The 17,587-nt window shown below is 59.5% G+C and overlaps 1 protein-coding gene across 1 annotated transcript in view; it reads left to right on the forward strand.

Moving 5' to 3' along the window:
- The first annotated feature begins 272 nt into the window (after positions 1-272).
- The window catches only part of CCDC85C (coiled-coil domain containing 85C), a 75,532-nt gene continuing 58,217 nt past the window's right edge, over positions 273-17,587 (forward strand). The window contains exon 1 of the mRNA XM_047079455.1: positions 273-1,077. Coding sequence (XP_046935411.1) covers positions 273-1,077 — 805 coding nt within the window. The remainder of the gene's footprint in view (positions 1,078-17,587) is intronic.

Genomic DNA, 17,587 nt, shown 5'->3' on the forward strand with positions numbered 1-17,587 from the left:
GGGCGGGCCTCCGCCTGCTTCGCCCGAACCCGGAGAGCGCCCGGCACGGCGGCCGCCGACGCAGCAGCGGTCCCAGCTCGCCGAGCCCCGAGCCCCCGCGGTTCACGGGCGGCCCGGGCGGACGCTGCGTGAGGGCGCGCGAGGTGGCGCGGGGCGGCCCGCACGCGCCCCCGGCCGCCCCCTGCCCGTGAGCGGACCGGCCCAGCGCAGCCCCGGCGCGGGGAGCGCCGGCCGGGCGAGGGCGCGGGCGATGCCGCGGTGACGGCTCCGCCATGGCGAAGCCCCCGGCGGCGGCGGCGGCGGCGGCGGCGGCGTCGGAGGAGCTGAGCCAGGTGCCGGACGAGGAGCTGCTGCGCTGGAGCAAGGAGGAGCTGGCGCGGCGGCTGCGGCGCGCGGAGGGCGAGAAGGTGGGCCTCATGCTGGAGCACGGCGGCCTGATGCGCGACGTGAACCGGCGGCTGCAGCAGCACCTGCTGGAGATCCGCGGCCTCAAGGACGTGAACCAGCGGCTGCAGGACGACAACCAGGAGCTCCGCGAGCTCTGCTGTTTCCTCGACGACGACCGGCAGAAGGGGCGCAAGCTGGCGCGCGAGTGGCAGCGCTTCGGGCGCCACGCGGCCGGCGCCGTGTGGCACGAGGTGGCCCGCTCGCAGCAGAAACTGCGCGAGCTCGAGGCGCGCCAGGAGGCCCTGCTGCGTGAGAACCTGGAGCTCAAGGAGCTGGTGCTGATGCTGGACGAGGAGCGCGCGGCGCTGGCGGGGGGTGCGGGCGGCGCGGGCGGCGGCGGCGGCGGCGGCGGCGGCGCGGGCTCCCGAAGCTCCATCGACAGCCAGGCCAGCCTGAGCGGGCCGCTGGCGGGCGGCGCGGCGGGCGCGGGGGCCCGCGACGTGGGCGACGGCAGCAGCACGTCCAGCGCGGGCAGCGGAGGCAGCCCGGACCACCACCACCACGTCCCGCCCCCGCTGCTGCCCCCCGGGCCGCACAAGGCTCCCGACTGCAAGGCAGTAGCCACGCGCAGGTCCCTGGACGACCTGTCCGCGCCACCGCACCACCGAAGCATCCCCAACGGCCTGCACGGTAAGGACCGCGCGGGTCCGGTAGCGCGGGTCTCAGGCCCACGGCCCCTACCCCCAGGGTGGGTCGCCACTTCAGACTCCTCCTCCGGCTGGTATCCATACTCTGGGCTGGGGGGATGCCGCACCCACGCGCAGTGGGGCTTTGGGTGGTGTTTTTCTGGACACGGGATGGAGGCGTGGCCCTGCCCAGCTTCCGAATGCGGGGCCGGGCCGGGCCGGGGTCCCAGCGGACCCCAGAAAAGTTTCCCTTCTGTGGAACTGTCAGTGTTGGTGCATGGCGCCGCAAGGCTGGCTAGGGACGCCTCATCCCAGCCTGGAAATCCTTGTCCAGGAGCGGGAAGTTTAGGGGGGGCGGGGAGAAAGAAAAAGCCTCTTCCAGTACAGCTGAATTTCCCGTCTTATTTGGGGCAGCAGGCAACCCCAGACCTGGGCAGCGTCCACGTGCGTGCCCACCGGAATTGCAGCTGGGCTCCTCTCGCTGCCTTGGTGGCTGGGAAAGAGCCGGGCAGTGCGATGCGACTCCCAGGCAGCTGGGCCAGGGGCCCCCGCGGCTGAGAGCCTTTCTGGTGTGCCATCAGTCCTGGACTCAAGGGGGAGGGACCTTTCTGAACCGAGACTCTAAGGCTTTCCAGAGGGATATGTGCTTGGAATGGATCCTGGCTTTTCTCCTCTGCCTACCTCTGTGCCTTTATCTGTGGAATGGAGTTTTCCTCCCTCTTGTGGATCTGTGGTGGAGATAAAGCTCCCCCAAGGGATTTGTAAACTGTGGGTCGCCGTGCAGGAAGTGTAGTAGTGGTAGGTGGCCCGGGTGTGGGTGGAGGACCTTTGGCCTCAGGAAAGCTCAGCTACTGTCTTCCACGGTGGCCCGGTGGCTGCTGGGCCCCCAGCTTGAGCAGCGGCTTCTGTTCCCAGCGCTCTGATCCGTGGCTCTCCCTGTCTCCTCGTTCTTCCACATTTTTGGTGGCTTGGCTCCCAGTTGTGGTGGCATTGTGCTGCCTGAACTATTTGCCTGAAGGTGGAGATTAAACAGCCCTTTCTGGTTTTCTTTGAAGGCTTTCCTAGTTCAGAGAAAATGTGTCTGGGCTTTAAATGACTGTCCTTCCCCAGAGTAACGCCTGAGCGGAGGAGGGACGCTCCCTCTCTGGTTTGATGGGGGCCAAGTGGCCTCTGTGGGGTGTTGGGGTGGGCACTGGCCACATGGAGGTGGGGAGAGCTAGCACAGCACAGTTTTTCCTTTATTTACCTTCGGAGCCTGCCAGTTCAGAGCAGGACTGGGTTGAGAGGGATATTTTGTTACTGATTAGCAACTCAGGTTTCCCTTTGTAACTCTGTACCCACCCCCATTTCCCACCCCAGCCTGCTGCTTAAGGCCAGTGGGTGGTTTAATTTGTCGCGCTTTCTTGGGTCTAGGGACTCAGGAGTCCCAGCCTCTCTGGCCTTGCCGCCTTGGGCGCCTTGGGAGGGGCAGATTTCTGGGCCTCAGTTTCCCCCAAGTGCAGGGAGGGATCGCTGCAGCCGTGTGGCTGGGAAATGAAACGTTTCTGGTTTTCAGCTGCGTCATCAATGACACTTGGGAGAGAGTGGCCCTGAGCACACTGCACCGAAGTGCTGGGTGCTGCTGTGTGCTCGCAGGGAAGTTCTGTCCTGCTTTGGACACAGAGACGCGGCCCCTGCCTGGCTCAGTGTTCAACCATAGCGGTGGATGATGCCCGAGCCGGGGACCAGGGGGTGCGTGGGAGCTGAGGTGTAGAGTTTCCTGCAGAGTCCCCCCCCCAGCCCCCAAGTCCCAAGCTCTCTGGGAACAGGCGAGCCACAGACCTTGTGGCAGAGCTCTGTGTTGGGTGAAACACAAATTCAGCAATACTTTCACTGACTTCAGTTGCAGACAGGTTGGTGTTTACTTTTGTCTCTTGAAGTTCTGCGTGGCCTTGAGATAAATTCTCCCAACAATGTGAATAGGATGCCTGGAAACAAGGGAAGTCCCTTCTCTTAAAAACTACTTTTCTGGGGGCGCCTGGGTGGCTCAGGTCATGATCTCAGCATTGTGAGATTGAGCCCGTGTCAGGCTCTTTGCTGGCAGAGTGGAGCCTGCTTGGGATTCTCTTTCTCTCTCTCTCTCTCTCTCTCTCTGCTCCTCCCCTGCTTGCTCTCTATCTCTCTCTAAAAATAAATAAAGATAAACTGCCTTTCTGTGCTCGGATCTGTAGTTTTACGTGGGGGGGGGTGCTGGAGGAGATGGGAAAGATAAAAAGCCTCAGTCTGGGTGGTGGAGACAGTGCGGTGGAGACTGGGCTTCTGCCTTACGTACTTGGCCTCTGTTCATCCTCACGAGAACCCTGGGAAGCAGTATTAGCCCCATTTTCAGACGAGCAAGTGGAGGCTGAGAGAGGTTCTGAGCATTGTCTGGGAAAGCAGTGGAGATTGGAAGTGTCTTAGCACCAGTTACCTGGTGGGGGGAAGCTGCAGGGGGAGGTGTGGGTTGCCGGGCGGGGGTCGTCCGGGGGCCGCTGGGGCTCGTCCATGGCTCAGGCCGAGTGAGGGCCGTCCTGCCAGGACTCTTAACAGACATTGTTGACTCGCGACCCTGGTTTGCTCTCGTTTGACATTCTGGGAAGTGTCACTTCCTTATCGGTGACCACAGAGCAGATGGTTGATAACCCTATTACCCGGAGGGGTCAGACTGTCTTCATTCGAATCTGCCTCCTCCTGGTCTCTGGGACAAGTTACTTAACTTCTCTGAGCCTCTCTCTGCTTTTCTGCAAAGCGGGGCAAAACCCAGAGCATCCCCTTTATCCACCGAGGTCGAGGGAGGTCAGGATCTGCACACAGTGAGTCTCTGCAGTTGTCCGAATCCTTGTGCTGCGTATTTCTTCCCAGGCTCCTCATGAAAAAACAAAAGGGACCCCTTTGCAAAGGGGCCTGCCAGGCAGACTTTGGTGTTCTCTTCAAAACTCTGCTGTTTAGACAGCTCGCCTGGACCTTTGAGACCATAGCACCTGCTCAGATGGGGACTGTGGCCCTGTAGTTACCTTGGAAGTAGCCGGGTGCCTGCAGCCGGGGTCGGGGGAGGGGGTGTCGGGGGGGGGGGGGATGCCCAGGAAGGCTGCTGTGGCCCATCTGATTCCCGGCTGCCCTTGGCTGGGTGGGGCCTGGCAGCCCAGAATGCATATGCAAACAGGCCTTTTTCCCAGGTTGTTTTTGACCAAGGTCTGGGCTGTGCTGATTGAAGTCCGGACTGGAATGCTCTTTGCTGTACTCATGTGGGACAAATGAGGCAGGAGAATCCCAAACTCAAGAAAGTCACATTTGCCCCCTTGAACTGATAACTTTCAAGCAAAAGCATTTTCTTTTTTCTTTAAAAGAATTTTTTTAATGTTTATTTTTGAGAGGGAGACAGAGAGAGAGACAGAGAGTGAGTGGGGGGAGGGGCAGAGAGACAGAATCTGAAACAGGCTCCAGGCTCTGAGCTGTCGGCACAGAGCCCCATGAGGGGCTTGAACTCCGGAACAGCTAGATCATGACCTAGGCTGAAGTCAGACTGAGCCACCCAGGCGCCCTCAGACAAAAGCATTTTCAACAGTTTCCCTCCCACCCCTCCCCCACCCTTGCTTCCCCCCCTCCCCCCCAAGTCCCTGTATCCACATCCTGCCCTCCCCAGGCACACCCTTGCCCATTCCCCTTTAACTAACCTAGGGAAGTCAGGACCTCCGGCAGCCTTTGTATGGGCCCTGTTTACTTTTAAAAGTTTGGGTGAAAAATTTCAGCTTCTCAAAATAAGATGGATTTCTTCTCCTGCTTGTGTTTTTTGTTGATTTCGAGGGAGGATGGAGTGAGGGTGGTCTGGACCTTGAAAAAAGGCCCGGAATAGGTCTTTTATTAGGGGCCTCCCAGCTCAGTACCTCCTGGGCAGGATCACTAAGAAGACGGCTTTTCCTCAACCCAGCTAGGTCTGGAAGCCAAGGTCAGCGAAGACAATGGGGTGGGTTAGATTAGCCTTTCCCCCTCCCTCCCCAACCTGACCCTGACCTTCCATCCGGGGCCTTGGGGTGTCGGGCCCCCAGGGCCAGGCACAAAAGGAAGGCTGACCCCAAGAGGCTTATTGGGAGGTGACCCTGGGGAAGGCCAGGGCGTCCCCAGCACTTTACAGTTTACCAGAAAGACCTTCCCAGCCCTGACTCCATTATGCTCAGAGCCCCCAAATGGTCCCATATTGTAGATGGGGAAACTGAGGCTTGGAGAGGAGCGGTGACTTGCTCCAGGTCCCACGCGACCGCTTGGGGGACCTAGGGTCCATGTTGGGTCTCCTGTGTCAGAGTCTGGGCCTGCCACTCTGTGTGTGCTGTCCCTTGGCCCGGGATGTTCTGTCTCTGTCGGGCTAGGAGAGACTCCCATGGGAGGCCCCACCAGCAATGGAAGGCCTCCAAGAGCTTGGTCCCTGGCAGATGGACGCAGGGCCGGGGGCAGCTCCAGAGCCTAGACCTGTGTAGCAAAGGTGTGGCACCTCTTCTGGGGAAGCCAGACCCGGTGCCTCATCCCTGCTCTCCTGTGTGCCTGTGTGAGCCAGCACGGCTCATGGAGATCCGTAAAACGGGGGGTGTGGGCACAGTGCAGGCTTCTCTTCGCGGGGAGTCCTTCCTCGCTTCTTGTGTTTTCATTCCCTCGCGTCTCTCCCAGGCTGGCTTCCCCTCTGCCGTGGTGGCCCCACCAGACCCCCTCACCGTGGCCCGGCCTCTGAGCCCCTGGCACACAACTTGGGTTATAATATTGTCCCCCGAGCAGCATGATTAGCGAGGAAATCCTCTGCTGCTCGTAATCTGCCTTTTCCACCCATGGGCATTTTCCACCCCATGCTTGTTGGTGTCATCAGCACAGAGAACTGGACGCCTGGGACCTTAGGCGAGTTCCGGAACCTTTGTGGGCCTCTGTTTTCTCATCTGCAAAGTAGGAGGCTGTTACCAGCCTTTGGGTTTATGGGAGCGGGGGGCACAGTGAGGCGTGTGAACTGTGTAACGTGACCGTCTTCCACCGGTTAGTTCTCCCCCGCCCCCGGCTGGAGCACCCAGTGCCGGGTGAAGCCTCGCCTTGCCACCTGCTCACTGAGCCCCTAAGCCTCAGTTTCCTCACCCGTCCTGAGGATGGTAACACCCTGGTCCCAGAGCTGGGCCTCCAAGGGTAGGTTCGGCGGCCTTCCACTGTCACCCGGACCCCTGCAGATTTGCCGCCTCGGGGTGGGGACGGGGGACCCCTGCCACGTGCTTGTGAGGACAGCCTCGTACCCGCCTCTTGTCAGAGCCAAGTGATCCCTTGCCTAGTTGGGCAGAAGGGAGACAGCATTTCAGCAGGAATACGGCAGCATGAGGTCCGCAGGTGGGTCTGACCACCGGTGCCGAGAGCCCGGGAGGAGCTGGGGTAGCCCTGGGCCTGGACGCCTCCTCCGGTGAACTGAAACGTGGAGCCCAGAGAAGAAAAGCCTTGGGGCCGGGTTGCTGCTGCTGTAAGGCAGGGAAGGCTGTCAGCCCAGGGGGTGCTGTGTCCAGCCTCTGGGGGAGGGAGCCCCACGGTTGCAGCCATCCAGCCTTTGGTGCCCACAGAGAAAAGGACCGAGAGGCCCAGGAGGACCCCGGTGGCTCTGGAGGTGGGCAGCTCCCCAGCGGGGGAGGTGTGCGGGCCACAGCCTGGAAACCGGGTAAAGGGCGTTTCTGACCCCACTGCAGCGGGATACCCCCGACAGCTCTGGGGATGCGGTTGTGTGAGTGGAGAACAGCGGGTAGAGAAGAGTGGAGAATATTTGGATGGCAGAAGGGCAGGGCCGGGTTGTTGACAGAGTTTGCCCTTCAAGCAGGAAGGACGACATGGGCACACGTTTATTGAGTGGTTACTCTGAGTTATGGGTGCCACGCACACGGTGATTCATGTGGGCTGGCTCGGGGCGTGGCGATTCCGTCGCATTCATCCGGTGGCTGTCATGGCCGGGCTGGGGACAGCAAGGGAGGAAGCCTGGAGCCTCCGAGGTGGCCGTGGTGATAGTGGCCACAGGAGAGAACCTTCCCTGCAGGTTCTCAGACCGGGCGGGTCTGCTCCAAAGCAAGGCTTTGGCCCAGCCCCTGTCTTCCTCCTTGTGACTTCTAGGGTCAGGCAGTCCTGAGCTGGTGGGGGCTTGCCCTCTCTTGGCTGTGGCCTTGTTCCGAATCCTCTCACGGAATAGGCACAGCCCACTGCCACTCTCTGCCCACGCCTACAACCTGGGTGCCCAGGAGCCGTGCAGGGATGATTCTGGCATTTCAGAGCTGGGAAGCAGGCAGTTCCGTTTTCCTGGAGCCGGGTGACCAGGGCGCCCAGGTGCCATCCCCAAAGGCTTGGTGACAGAACAAGCTTGTCTGCTAAAGGGATGGGATGCTCCTTTGATGGTGAAAAGTCAGGAATGGTCCCCCTCCTGGTAAGCGCCTAGAACTTGCTGCTGTCACACATTCCCCTGCTACTGTCCCGTGCCCGCGTGGGTTGGCAGGGGCGGGTGGGTGGAGGGCTCTGGGGCAGGTTTGGAGCTGGGTCACCCAGTAGTGATGGTTGCCTGCTCTTGAATGAGTCCCTGTAATGGTCCCCAGCTCTCCAGGGAGCAGGGCAGAAAGCTCAGGAGTTTTATTGATTTGCCTGTAAATGTTCTTGGGCTCACCCTGTGCGTGGTGTTTGAACAGGGGGTGTGGAGCACTGTGGATTCTCTATTTTTTATCTATTAAACTATTCAAAAATTTTTAAAAGTGTTTTTATTAAAAGCTTTTTTTTTTAATGTTTATTTTTGAGAGAGAGAGAGAGAGAGAGACAGAGTGTGAGCAGGGGAGGGGCAGAGAGAGAGGGAGACACAGAATCTGAAGCGGGCTCCAGGCTCCCAGTCGTCAGCACAGAGCCCGATGCAGGGCTCAAACCCATGAACCGTGAGATCATGACCTGAGCCGAAGTCGGACGCTTAACTGACTGAGCCACCCAGGTGCCCTCCCAATTTTTTTTTTAATGTTTACTTACTTTGGGGAGAGAGAGAGAGACTGAGAGTGGGGGAGGAGCAGAGAGGGAGACACAGATGCCCAAGCAGGCTCCAGGCTCCGAGCTGTCAGCACAGAGCCCCGCGTGGGGCTCGAACCCACCAACCGCGAGATCATGACCTGAGCTGAAGTCAGACGCTTAACCGACTGAGCCACCCAGGCGCCCCTGTGTATTCTTTAAGTGGGGAGCAGGAGAAAGGGAGGGAATGTTGCTGTGTAAAGGTTTGTTAGGTGGACCACTAACAGATAACTCTGGGTCCCCTAGGGAAAGCCCATCAGAAAAGGTCACAGCTGGAATTGCCTACAGCCTGAAGAAAAACCCAACCCAGGGACTTGGGGAGGGGACTGCAGGTGCAGTGGGAGGGGCTTCACAGATCCCACCTGCCCCAGCTTGTCCACTACCCAACCCCCAGCCCTGCCCTCCCCAGTCACCCTCCACCCCCCTGAACCAGATGTGCCTGGGCTCCAGGTGTTCCTTCTGCCAAGCCTAGACTCTTCCCTGGTCTCTTCTGCTTGTACTAACCTGCTGCACCTTTGGGGCTCAGCTTAGCTCCTGATCTTAGCCACCCCCTCTGCTGAGCTGCTAGCACCCCGAAGGGGTTGAAAGCCCAGGCGCTTCTGGGACTGAAAGGGGCATGATGAAGAACTCACATCAGGCAGAGAGGGCCCCCTGGGCACGTGTGGCCGGGCAGGTTCCAAGGCCTTGTGGACTGGAGCTCCTGCCCCCCCCCCCCAAAGGCCCACACCTGACCCCGTATGACTTGCCACACCCCCTCTGAGCCTTTTCCTCAGCAAAGCTGGGTTCCCAGTGGGGCCCAGCAGGCCTTCTCCTTGCTGTGGGAGCCGGGAGGCTCTTAGCACCATGCCAGGCGTGTTTAAGTTGCACTCAAAAGACAGTTTTGGAACCTGCCCCTCTGTGCCAAGGCTGTGAGTCAAGAGGACCAGGGTCCTGGCCACACAGGCTCTGAGATAGATGATGGACTGGGGGCCCCAGCTCTGTGTGGCCGAGCCCTGGGGCGGATCCCCTTTCCCTTCCAGCTCTCTGCCAGTGCCTTAGGACTCCCGGCAGTTTGTCGGAGGTTTCCGGCTTTCCCAGGCACGGCATTTCCTCCGCCCTGAGATACCATCAGTCGCAGATGCCCTGTGCACTTAACAACGGCTTTTGTAGGGAGGGGAAGACCCTACAATGAACGCACACATTCGTTCTAGGAAGCACCCCACATTGTAACAGAAACGGGAAGGTGCTCGTCTTTGAGTTCAGGAAACAGCAAATGGCAAAGGCCTCCGGCTGTTGGGGAAGCTGGAAGGAAAGGGCCACAGACCCCTGTCATCAGTGGCCCCGTCAGCTGACGCGCTCCCCACATCTGGGGATTTGGGGGCACAATGTGCCACCCAGCACCGTTCTGTGCCTCGGACCACACAGACACAATCAGCGGCTTCCGCCCACTTCTGACCCCACTGTGTGCAAGTGACAGCCTTCTCTCCAGGCCCTCATTTTCTCATTTGAAAGATGGGGGGCTTGGGTGGACTGTGCTCAGGGTCCCAGAGACCCTAGCCTTCTCCAGCCCCCTGACTCAGTTTCTACAATGGACAGAGGCACAAGGGAAGGGCCTCCTGCCTGTCTTCGGTCGTCTTGGTGGTTTTGTGCCAGGTCCAGTGGTTGGTGCTCAGCTTGGGGCAAGTCTCACAGTTGAGCACCTGGGGTGACAGAGGTGCCCTGTCCAGTGCTGGTTGAGGCCGAGACTCCTGCCCGGCCAGCCTGTTTTCGTGCAGGGCCGATGGGATTACCTCCCTTTGCCATCCGATCTCCTCTTCTGAGGCTAGGTAACGGGTTTGGCGCTGGGACCATGCTGGGTCCCAGTGCCCCGGTGTGGGGTTGGCTCGGGACAAGGTGAGGTTTCCTTGTGGGGCAGTCCTGTCTCTGCCTGGTCCACAGCCTCCTCCCCACACTGGCATGCCGTGGGTGCTCCGTGTACATCGGGAGAGGACTGGGGGTGGGGGGAGGCACCTCACGATGTGACCCTCTTGTTGCTTTAAATGTACTTTGGCCACCTGCCCCTCCCCCCAACCTCCCCATTTGCTCCATTTGGCACCAAATGGCCTTCAGTTACTTTAAAAAAAGAAAAAAAATCAACCCTCCCCCCTGAGGGGGGGGGCTCGCATACTCTCCCTTCCCTGTCTCCCTTAACAATTACCAAAAAATACACGCTTTTACCGGTGGTTCCTAACCGTGGCTGCGTATTAGGTATCGCTCGGGGAACTTTAAACAATGCCAGTGCCTGGACCTGCCCCCAGGGATGGGCCCAGTTGGTTCTGGAGGCTTCGGTGGTTGGGCAGGCTTCCCTGGGCATTCTGCTGGGCAGCCGGAGCCCTGTGGGAAGCTCAGGAGAAAAGCCACTGGGCCTGCTGGGGCCGCCCAAGCTTAAGATGGCCTGTCAGCAGGTGGGCTGGGGGCAGCCGCTGCCCCATGCTGGGGCGGCTGGGCGTCGCAGAGCCTGGCCGATTGGGGCGGGGAGGCTGGTGTCAGCTCCTGTTAGCAGGAAGGGAGAGAGAGGCCTGCTTGTGTCTCCCCTTGCTGACCTTTGCTGTGTGGATGCCCTGGGTGGCGGCGGGGGGTGGGGGGGGGAGCGGGAGCGGGAAACTGGGTTTGAAGCTGGATGTGCATTTCCAGCCCTGGATGCATTAGACTTGCTCCCCTCCTCCTGTATCGGGCTGCCAGGCGTGGCCTTCAGCACCCCCACTGTGGGGTGCTGGCCCACCCCCGATGGGCTTGGGGGCCTTTTTAGGCTGCATTCAAGGGGACAGATGCAGGCAAGGCCTTGTGGCACTGACACCACCTCTATGGAGAAGCGTCGACCCATTTCCAAAAATAGCCCATCCCCTGTCAGGGGAAGCGTCTCTTTGTCTCCCCAAATCAGTCTTTCCGTCTCCCGGGCTGTAAGGCAATAAGGAGGCACGCTCTTGTCTTGGAATCAGAGGCTCCCGGAGCACCCGCCCCCCGCCCCCCACAAGGGCCTGATTGTGTACGGGCCCTGAATGTGCCCGCCTGTCACCGAGCGAGCGCGGCACCGGCTCCTCTGCCTAATGAGCCCGCTCTGGGAGTGGCCCTTTGTGGTGGGTTCCGGCTGCCTGTGCCAGAGCTCTCAGAAGGCTCCATTTCCCGGCTGCCCAGCGTCCCTCGTAGCTGCGGGGACAATGGGACGCTCCCCGCCTGCCCTTTCTCCTTTTTTCTGTCTTTTCCGTATTTTCTGGAGTGTGCGCACCCCACTTTTATACCTGGACAGCAGATTGAACGGTGACTTTGTCCCTGTCTCAGCGCCGTCTGTCCTGGCTGGCCGGGACGCCCTCCTCTCTCCCTCCTTTCCCAGCCCCTCCTGTGGGACCTCCCTGCACCATTGTCTCCTTCCTCTTGTGCTCCTTCCCCTGCAAACAGGCTCATGTTTCCTAGTCCAAAGCAGTGAACAAAATCCTCTCCCTTCTGTCATCCTGCCTGCCCCCCCTCCACCCCAGCCCCAGGCCGGCCTGCCTCCTCCCCACCCCCCACTGGCTGCTTCTTGGTCCCCGGCAGGCCTGCCCTGGAAAGGTGACTCTGGCTTTGCCCAGTGGCCTCTTGTCCTGACGTGTGGGTGGTGTTTGATGCCCACTCTGGGCTTGTTTTCTAGAACAGGGTGGGCTGGTTACCTCCATCTTCTCTGATAGGAGCTTCTGGCTCTCCGACCCCACCTGTGCTGCGCTAAGCCCCCTAGTCTCTCTGTCACTCACCTCTTACTGCTGTCTTGAGCCTGGGCTTCCAGTGGCCTACCAGTCACCATCCCATCGACTCTGTCCTTTGGGTTTGGGTCCCTTCCTCCCTCACCTGTGTGCCCGTAGCCTCTGCCTCACCGGTGGCCACCCTGCTCCAAGGTTTCCTGGCTCGAGCCCCGAGCTGCACTGGCCACAAGTGACCGCTTCAGTTCCATTTAATTAAGATTAAGTACCATGGAAAGTTTCAGTTCCTGAGTCACATTAGCCCCCTTGCAAGTGCCTTGCACCTGTTGACAATGCAGAAAAGGAATCTTTCTGTCATTCTAGAGAGTTCTCTTGGGCGGTGCTGATTCAGACAGCTCCTCGCTGGGCCGTACGACTTTTCACTTGGCCCCAGAAGGAAGCGCTGATGCTTGAGCATGGTGTTGGGGCTCCCTCCTGTCCCCCCTCTGCATCCTTCAGGGATACAGTGGGCCCTCAGGGCTGCCGCTGGCAGGATCGCTCTTTCCTACCTCCTGTACCCGCCCAAATCCTGCCCTTCCTCAGGCTTGGGGCAGCCCCCGGAGGTGGCCAGTCATGGGACGTGTGACCAGCTGCTCTTGTCTACTTGGAATCCTTGAGCCAGGATCCTGGTGGTGGCCCTACGGCCCTGGAAGCCACTGCAGCTGGTGGCCTTATGCATGGGTTCACATGCGTGTGCAGGAAACCCAAGCTCCGAGAGGCCACACGGCTCCAGGAGGCTCTAGAGGTCTCCCTGCAGAGCCCAGCCACCAGCTTCTTATCCTCAAAATGAGGCCAAGAGGCCTGCAGGATCAGAAAACAAAGAAAATGGCTTTTAAAACAGTGGAGTGGGGCGGGGCCGGGCAGGGTGGCAGTGTGGAATGGACTTAGGCCAGCCGCTGTTCCCTCCTGTCCCCTCCCCTCCATCTAGGGAGCTTTCTGGAGAGGCTGCTCACCTGCCCGGGCTTGGTTAACCAAATCTGAGCCGTTGATTCCCACGGCTGTGGCCATGGCCGTGGCCGTGGCAGGTAGCAGGCCGCCTCATCACCTCAACTCTTGAGCTTAAATGAGCTGCCTGTGTCCAGCTGTGGGTCATTCCTGAGGCCAGTCCCTGGCAGGTGAGACCACGGGTGCCACACCTCGGGCTCTGGGGTTGGCCCCGTGGCTCGCTGTGCCTCCTCGTGCCCTTGCCACGCTTGTCCTGGTCCACACCCCCGCTGGTGTGTGTGTAAGTGTTGGTGGCGGTGGTCGGGGTGATACTGGTGCGATCACAGCCGGGTGGAGCTCTCTCTCTTGTCCCCTGCGAGGGCCTCACCCTGGAACGAGGGGCTGATGTTCTCCCTTCTCTGACCTTGGGGGCCGGGAGGCTCAGAGGAGAGCTCCTAGTAAGCCGTCCTACTCCGGTAATGCAGACAGTGTGGACGTGGGAGTTATGGCAGGTGGAGGATCCCTGACGTCAGTAACCTGGAGGTTCCCCTAAGACCTGCTGCTGCCTTCCCTACCCGCTGAGGGCATGTCCTGTGAGCCTGGGTCCTGCTGAGGGCAGAGGGTGGCTCCCGGAGAGTGATCAGGAGATGCCCTGGCGGTGCTCCCTGCCCTCCCCACCCTGAGGGTGGTCTGAGCCTGGCGCCTTTCATCTTGCCCTTCCCTCCACAGAGACCTTAATCCCTTTCTGCCGAGTTAAGACCTTGCTCCTGTGAGTGCCAGCCAGGTTGTGGACGGCGTGATCCGCTCCCCAGTGTGTGGTGCCGACGTGCTGTGGGAAACGCCGACGGAAAGACCCCTTGTTTCTGGTGCAACCCAAAGTCTGAGCATGAGGGAGGGCAGAGGGGGAGCAGCTGGCCCCCCTGGCTCTGCCGCCTTCTCCCCTGAAACTTTGGCCCAGGCAGGCACCCTGGAACCTCCTGGCCTGGGACTTTATTTTAGGAGGAAGATGTCTCTTCTGGCCCCTCAGCAGCCCCCGCTGCCTTCAGGATCAGCTTTGCCCTCTCCCCTGTGCTGACCCGTCCGCAGGTGCATTCACCAGGGTCCACGGCAGGGTTCAGGAACCCCCGGGGCCCCTGAAATGACTGTGTACTCGTGCATTTTTCCTGGGACGTGACCCATAGCTTTGAGAGTGGTCCACAGCCCCAGGAAAGACCAATAACCGCAGTAGGAGAGTTCGTGAAGTTCCTCCATGAAGCCTTCAACGATAACAACAACCACAAGGTGAACATAATGCTTGCTCATGATCAGGTAGCTGCACACAGGACACAGCAGTGTCGGGGGAGATGGAAAGGTCTTCCTCAGCTGACCGGGCGTCCCGCACACCCGACAGTCTCGGCTTGTGTCCGTCATCTGGCAGGTTTGGATGGCAAGCTCTGTGCCCGCCCCTGGCCGCCCTCCGTCTTTAGAGGTCACCACTTACACCTTCTTCCTGAAGCCGTTTGTGTTTATGTGTTAGGATCGTGCAGGTGTTTTCATGTAATCTTTTTGGCTTCCTGGACTTCTCCCTCCTCGTGGTTTCCTTTCTGCCTGAGCCTCAGTTTACCCACCTGTATGATGAGGCAGTTGGACCAGGTCTTCAGAGACTCAGAGATCCTGGAAGGACTTGATGAAGTTCTAGGTGCCTGGGTCCTCTCCGGGCGCAACCTGGCCCCTTCGCGTGCGGCCAAACCAGTGCCACTTGGTTGGTTTATTTGTTTGCCTGGTTTTTGCTGCTCTGGGGCCTTGAGGACCCATAGTGGCCCAGTTTCTAGCCTCTGGCCCTCACTGTGCGAGTGCTTGCCCAGGTGGGGGAATGATCTGACCCAGAATCAGGAGGCGGCAGCCAGGAGGGATCGTTTGCCACTCTCCCCCTATAGGGAGATCATTTGCCAGCCCGTCCCCCTATAGGTCTCACCTGCCGCGTCCCCGAGGCCTCCAGGCACAGCAGCCGTTGCCAGCAGGAGCAGAGTAAAAACAGGAAAGTCTTCTAATTTTCTTCTTTTCAGTTGCAACCTTGATCCCTCCTCCCTCCTCCTACAGACCAGGCCTCTGGTGACTTCTGAACAGGTCTGCAGGCTCCCTTTTTCCCTGGCTAAATATACTTGCATTGGTGTCTTACTTGCCTTGATGAACATGGCAGCTGGGAAGCATCCAGGGAGGCCCAGGAGTGAGGAGGGGGTGATTGCGGCACTGGACTGACCCAGCCAAGGACGTCTGACTTTGAAAGGTGTTCATTTACTCGCATGCTGGCTGGTGCTTTCCGCATCCTGGGTACCAGTGGTGTGGAGTGGCTTCGTGGGGAGGAAGGAGTCCCGTATCCATCTGAGACACCTGTCTCCCCTACATCATCCCTACCTGCCCCTCCCTGGTTTGCTGACTGTCAGCTGGAAGAAGCAGGAAGGAGGGTCCCCATGGCTGGACGCATCTGGGAAGCCTGGGAAGCCACCCCTCAGGGGAGGGGTGACCAGGTGGGCGGGGAGGCCCGAGGGGAGGTCGAAGGGGTACTGGGCTGGGCTCGCGGGGTTCTCCCTGCAGATGAGGAAGCTGAGGCTCGCCAGGAGCCACGAGTGTGACAGGGCTTTGCTTGTTTGTGTAGCAGACGTTTCTGAGGCAGCCCGTGGCCTGGGCCTCCTGGCAGGACTGACTGCCTGTTGCCGTGTCCTTCTGCACCTGGCAATGAGCCTTCAGGGAGGTGGGGTCGGCCCACTGCAACGGCAGGGAAAGGGGGGTGGCACCTCATAGGGTCGGAATAAGTCCGGGCACATCCATGCTGGTTTCCCATTTTTCCTTTCTAATAGATAAGGAAAGTAGCAAACACAGCCTCTGTCAGAGGCCTCGAATGGGACTTAGTTCTGACCGTTAACATCACACACTGCAGCTAGTTTTGGTCATGATTTATAGAGGATGGGGTGAAAGATGGGCTTGGAAGGGAGCGACTGGCCGCAGCAGGGGTGTCGGGGCTGACGGAGTCCCGAGACACAGGTCTGTCCCGAAGCTGGTGATTGTGTCCGATCACATGCCCCAGCGCCCTTTATTCCTGTCCGCAGGTTGTATCCTTTTTTTCCCTAAAGTTTATTTATTTATTTTGGGAGAGAGAGAGAGAAAGACAAAGAGAGAGGGAAAGAGAGAGAATCCCAAGCAAGCTCCGCACCATCAGCGCAGAGCCTGATGTGGGGCTCGAACCCACGAACCGTGAGACCATGACCTGAACCGAAATCACGAGTCGGACGCTTAACCGACCGATTCATCCGGGCGCCCCCTGATTGTATCCTTCTGATGCCGCGGGTGATATGAGGCCTCCAGCAAGCCTGAGCTGTGTTCGGCAAAGGCTGATTCGCCAGCGCGTCCCTCACCCAGGTGAGGTGGTGGTTCAGTTACCTGGCCCCTGAGGGTCTGTGCCACCTGAGAGGGTCCCGAGGAACGGTCCTCACGCCCGAGCTCTGGCCGTGGGTCCACCTCTGTGATCCTAGACGAGTTGAGCAAACCCCGATGCCTCAGCTCTCGGCCTCTGCTAGACAGGGTGACCCGTCTGTTCCATCCACGGGCCGTTGGGGACGGCACACTGGTGCGCGTGCGTGGTGGCTGCAGCCGCTCACCCGGAACCCCGTGCCTTCTGCACATTCACTCCCATGATTCCCGAGAAGCCAGGGCACTTCGTTCCTCCATTTGACCAGAAGAGGAAACCGAGGCACAGCAGGTATAAGTAGCCTGAGGTCCAGTGTAGAAAGGGGCCAGGCTGGGATTGGACTCACAGCCCTCAGGCTCTGGGGCTGCGTTCCCAACCACGACCCCGTCAATAACTTTCCCCCATTTGCTATAGAGAACTTAGAAGAATGGTCCCCTTGGGCCCCAGCACCCAGGCGGCCTCTGGGAACCCCGGGGATGTGGCCAGTGGGGATGTTATCAGTAATTGGCGTGTTTCGTCACCTCCCATGGGAGAACCGGCTGGTTCAATGGGCTTGTTAAGGAGACAGTCGGGACATTCTAGTCTCTGGTGTGGTTTTTCCCCTCTCCGTGGGCACTGGGGCAGTTGTGTGCCCTTGAAGGTGGAGTACTGGCTCCAGAGCCACGCGGGATTTACTTTTCCCACGTTACAGATTTCTCCTGGTGCGTCAGGCGCCCCAGATGTCGTCTCTGCCTTCGGTTTGCCCTGAGATGCACAGCCTCCTAGTTTATCCTGGGATCCCCTGACGGGGAGGCCGGGATGTCTGCTGATGTGTGAGCCCCACCGGGGCTGGGAGGGAGTGTGTGCAGGCAGGGGGGACCAGGATGCTCGCGTGCTCCAGGCGTCTCTCCCGCCTTCCCCGACAAACCTCTGCAGCTGCGGGCTCACCTGGTCCTTCCAGGCTGCGGGCTCCCACGGGCTCCCACCCTCCCGCCCTCCCCCCGATTTATCACTGGTGGAGATAAGGAGCATCATTCTCCCCTGAATAATCCATAGCTCACTGTGGAAAGCTTGGAAGACACCAGGAATCTCAAAATTGAAATTTAAAAATCATCTATAATCCTGTCCTCTGGAGAGAACTGACATTAGCATTTTGCTCTGTTTCCTAGATCAGGAAACGCTGGGTGTAAGGAGAGCTCCGTATACCTCTTTCTTTAGCTTTGTATTTTGAAATGGTTACAGCCTCACAAGAAGTTGCCAAAGCGGTAGAGAGGGCTCCCCTCTCCCCTTCCCCGCGCCCCCCCCCCCCAGCTTCCCCCGGTGGTGACATTTTAGTACAGTATGCTATCGAAGCAAGATCGTGACCTCGGCACAACGTGGTG

Source organism: Lynx rufus, unplaced genomic scaffold, assembly GCF_022079265.1.
Source record: "Lynx rufus isolate CCGP_SWC_20201006 ecotype Redwood Valley unplaced genomic scaffold, mLynRuf1.p SCAF_17, whole genome shotgun sequence".
NCBI lineage: Eukaryota > Metazoa > Chordata > Mammalia > Carnivora > Felidae > Lynx > Lynx rufus.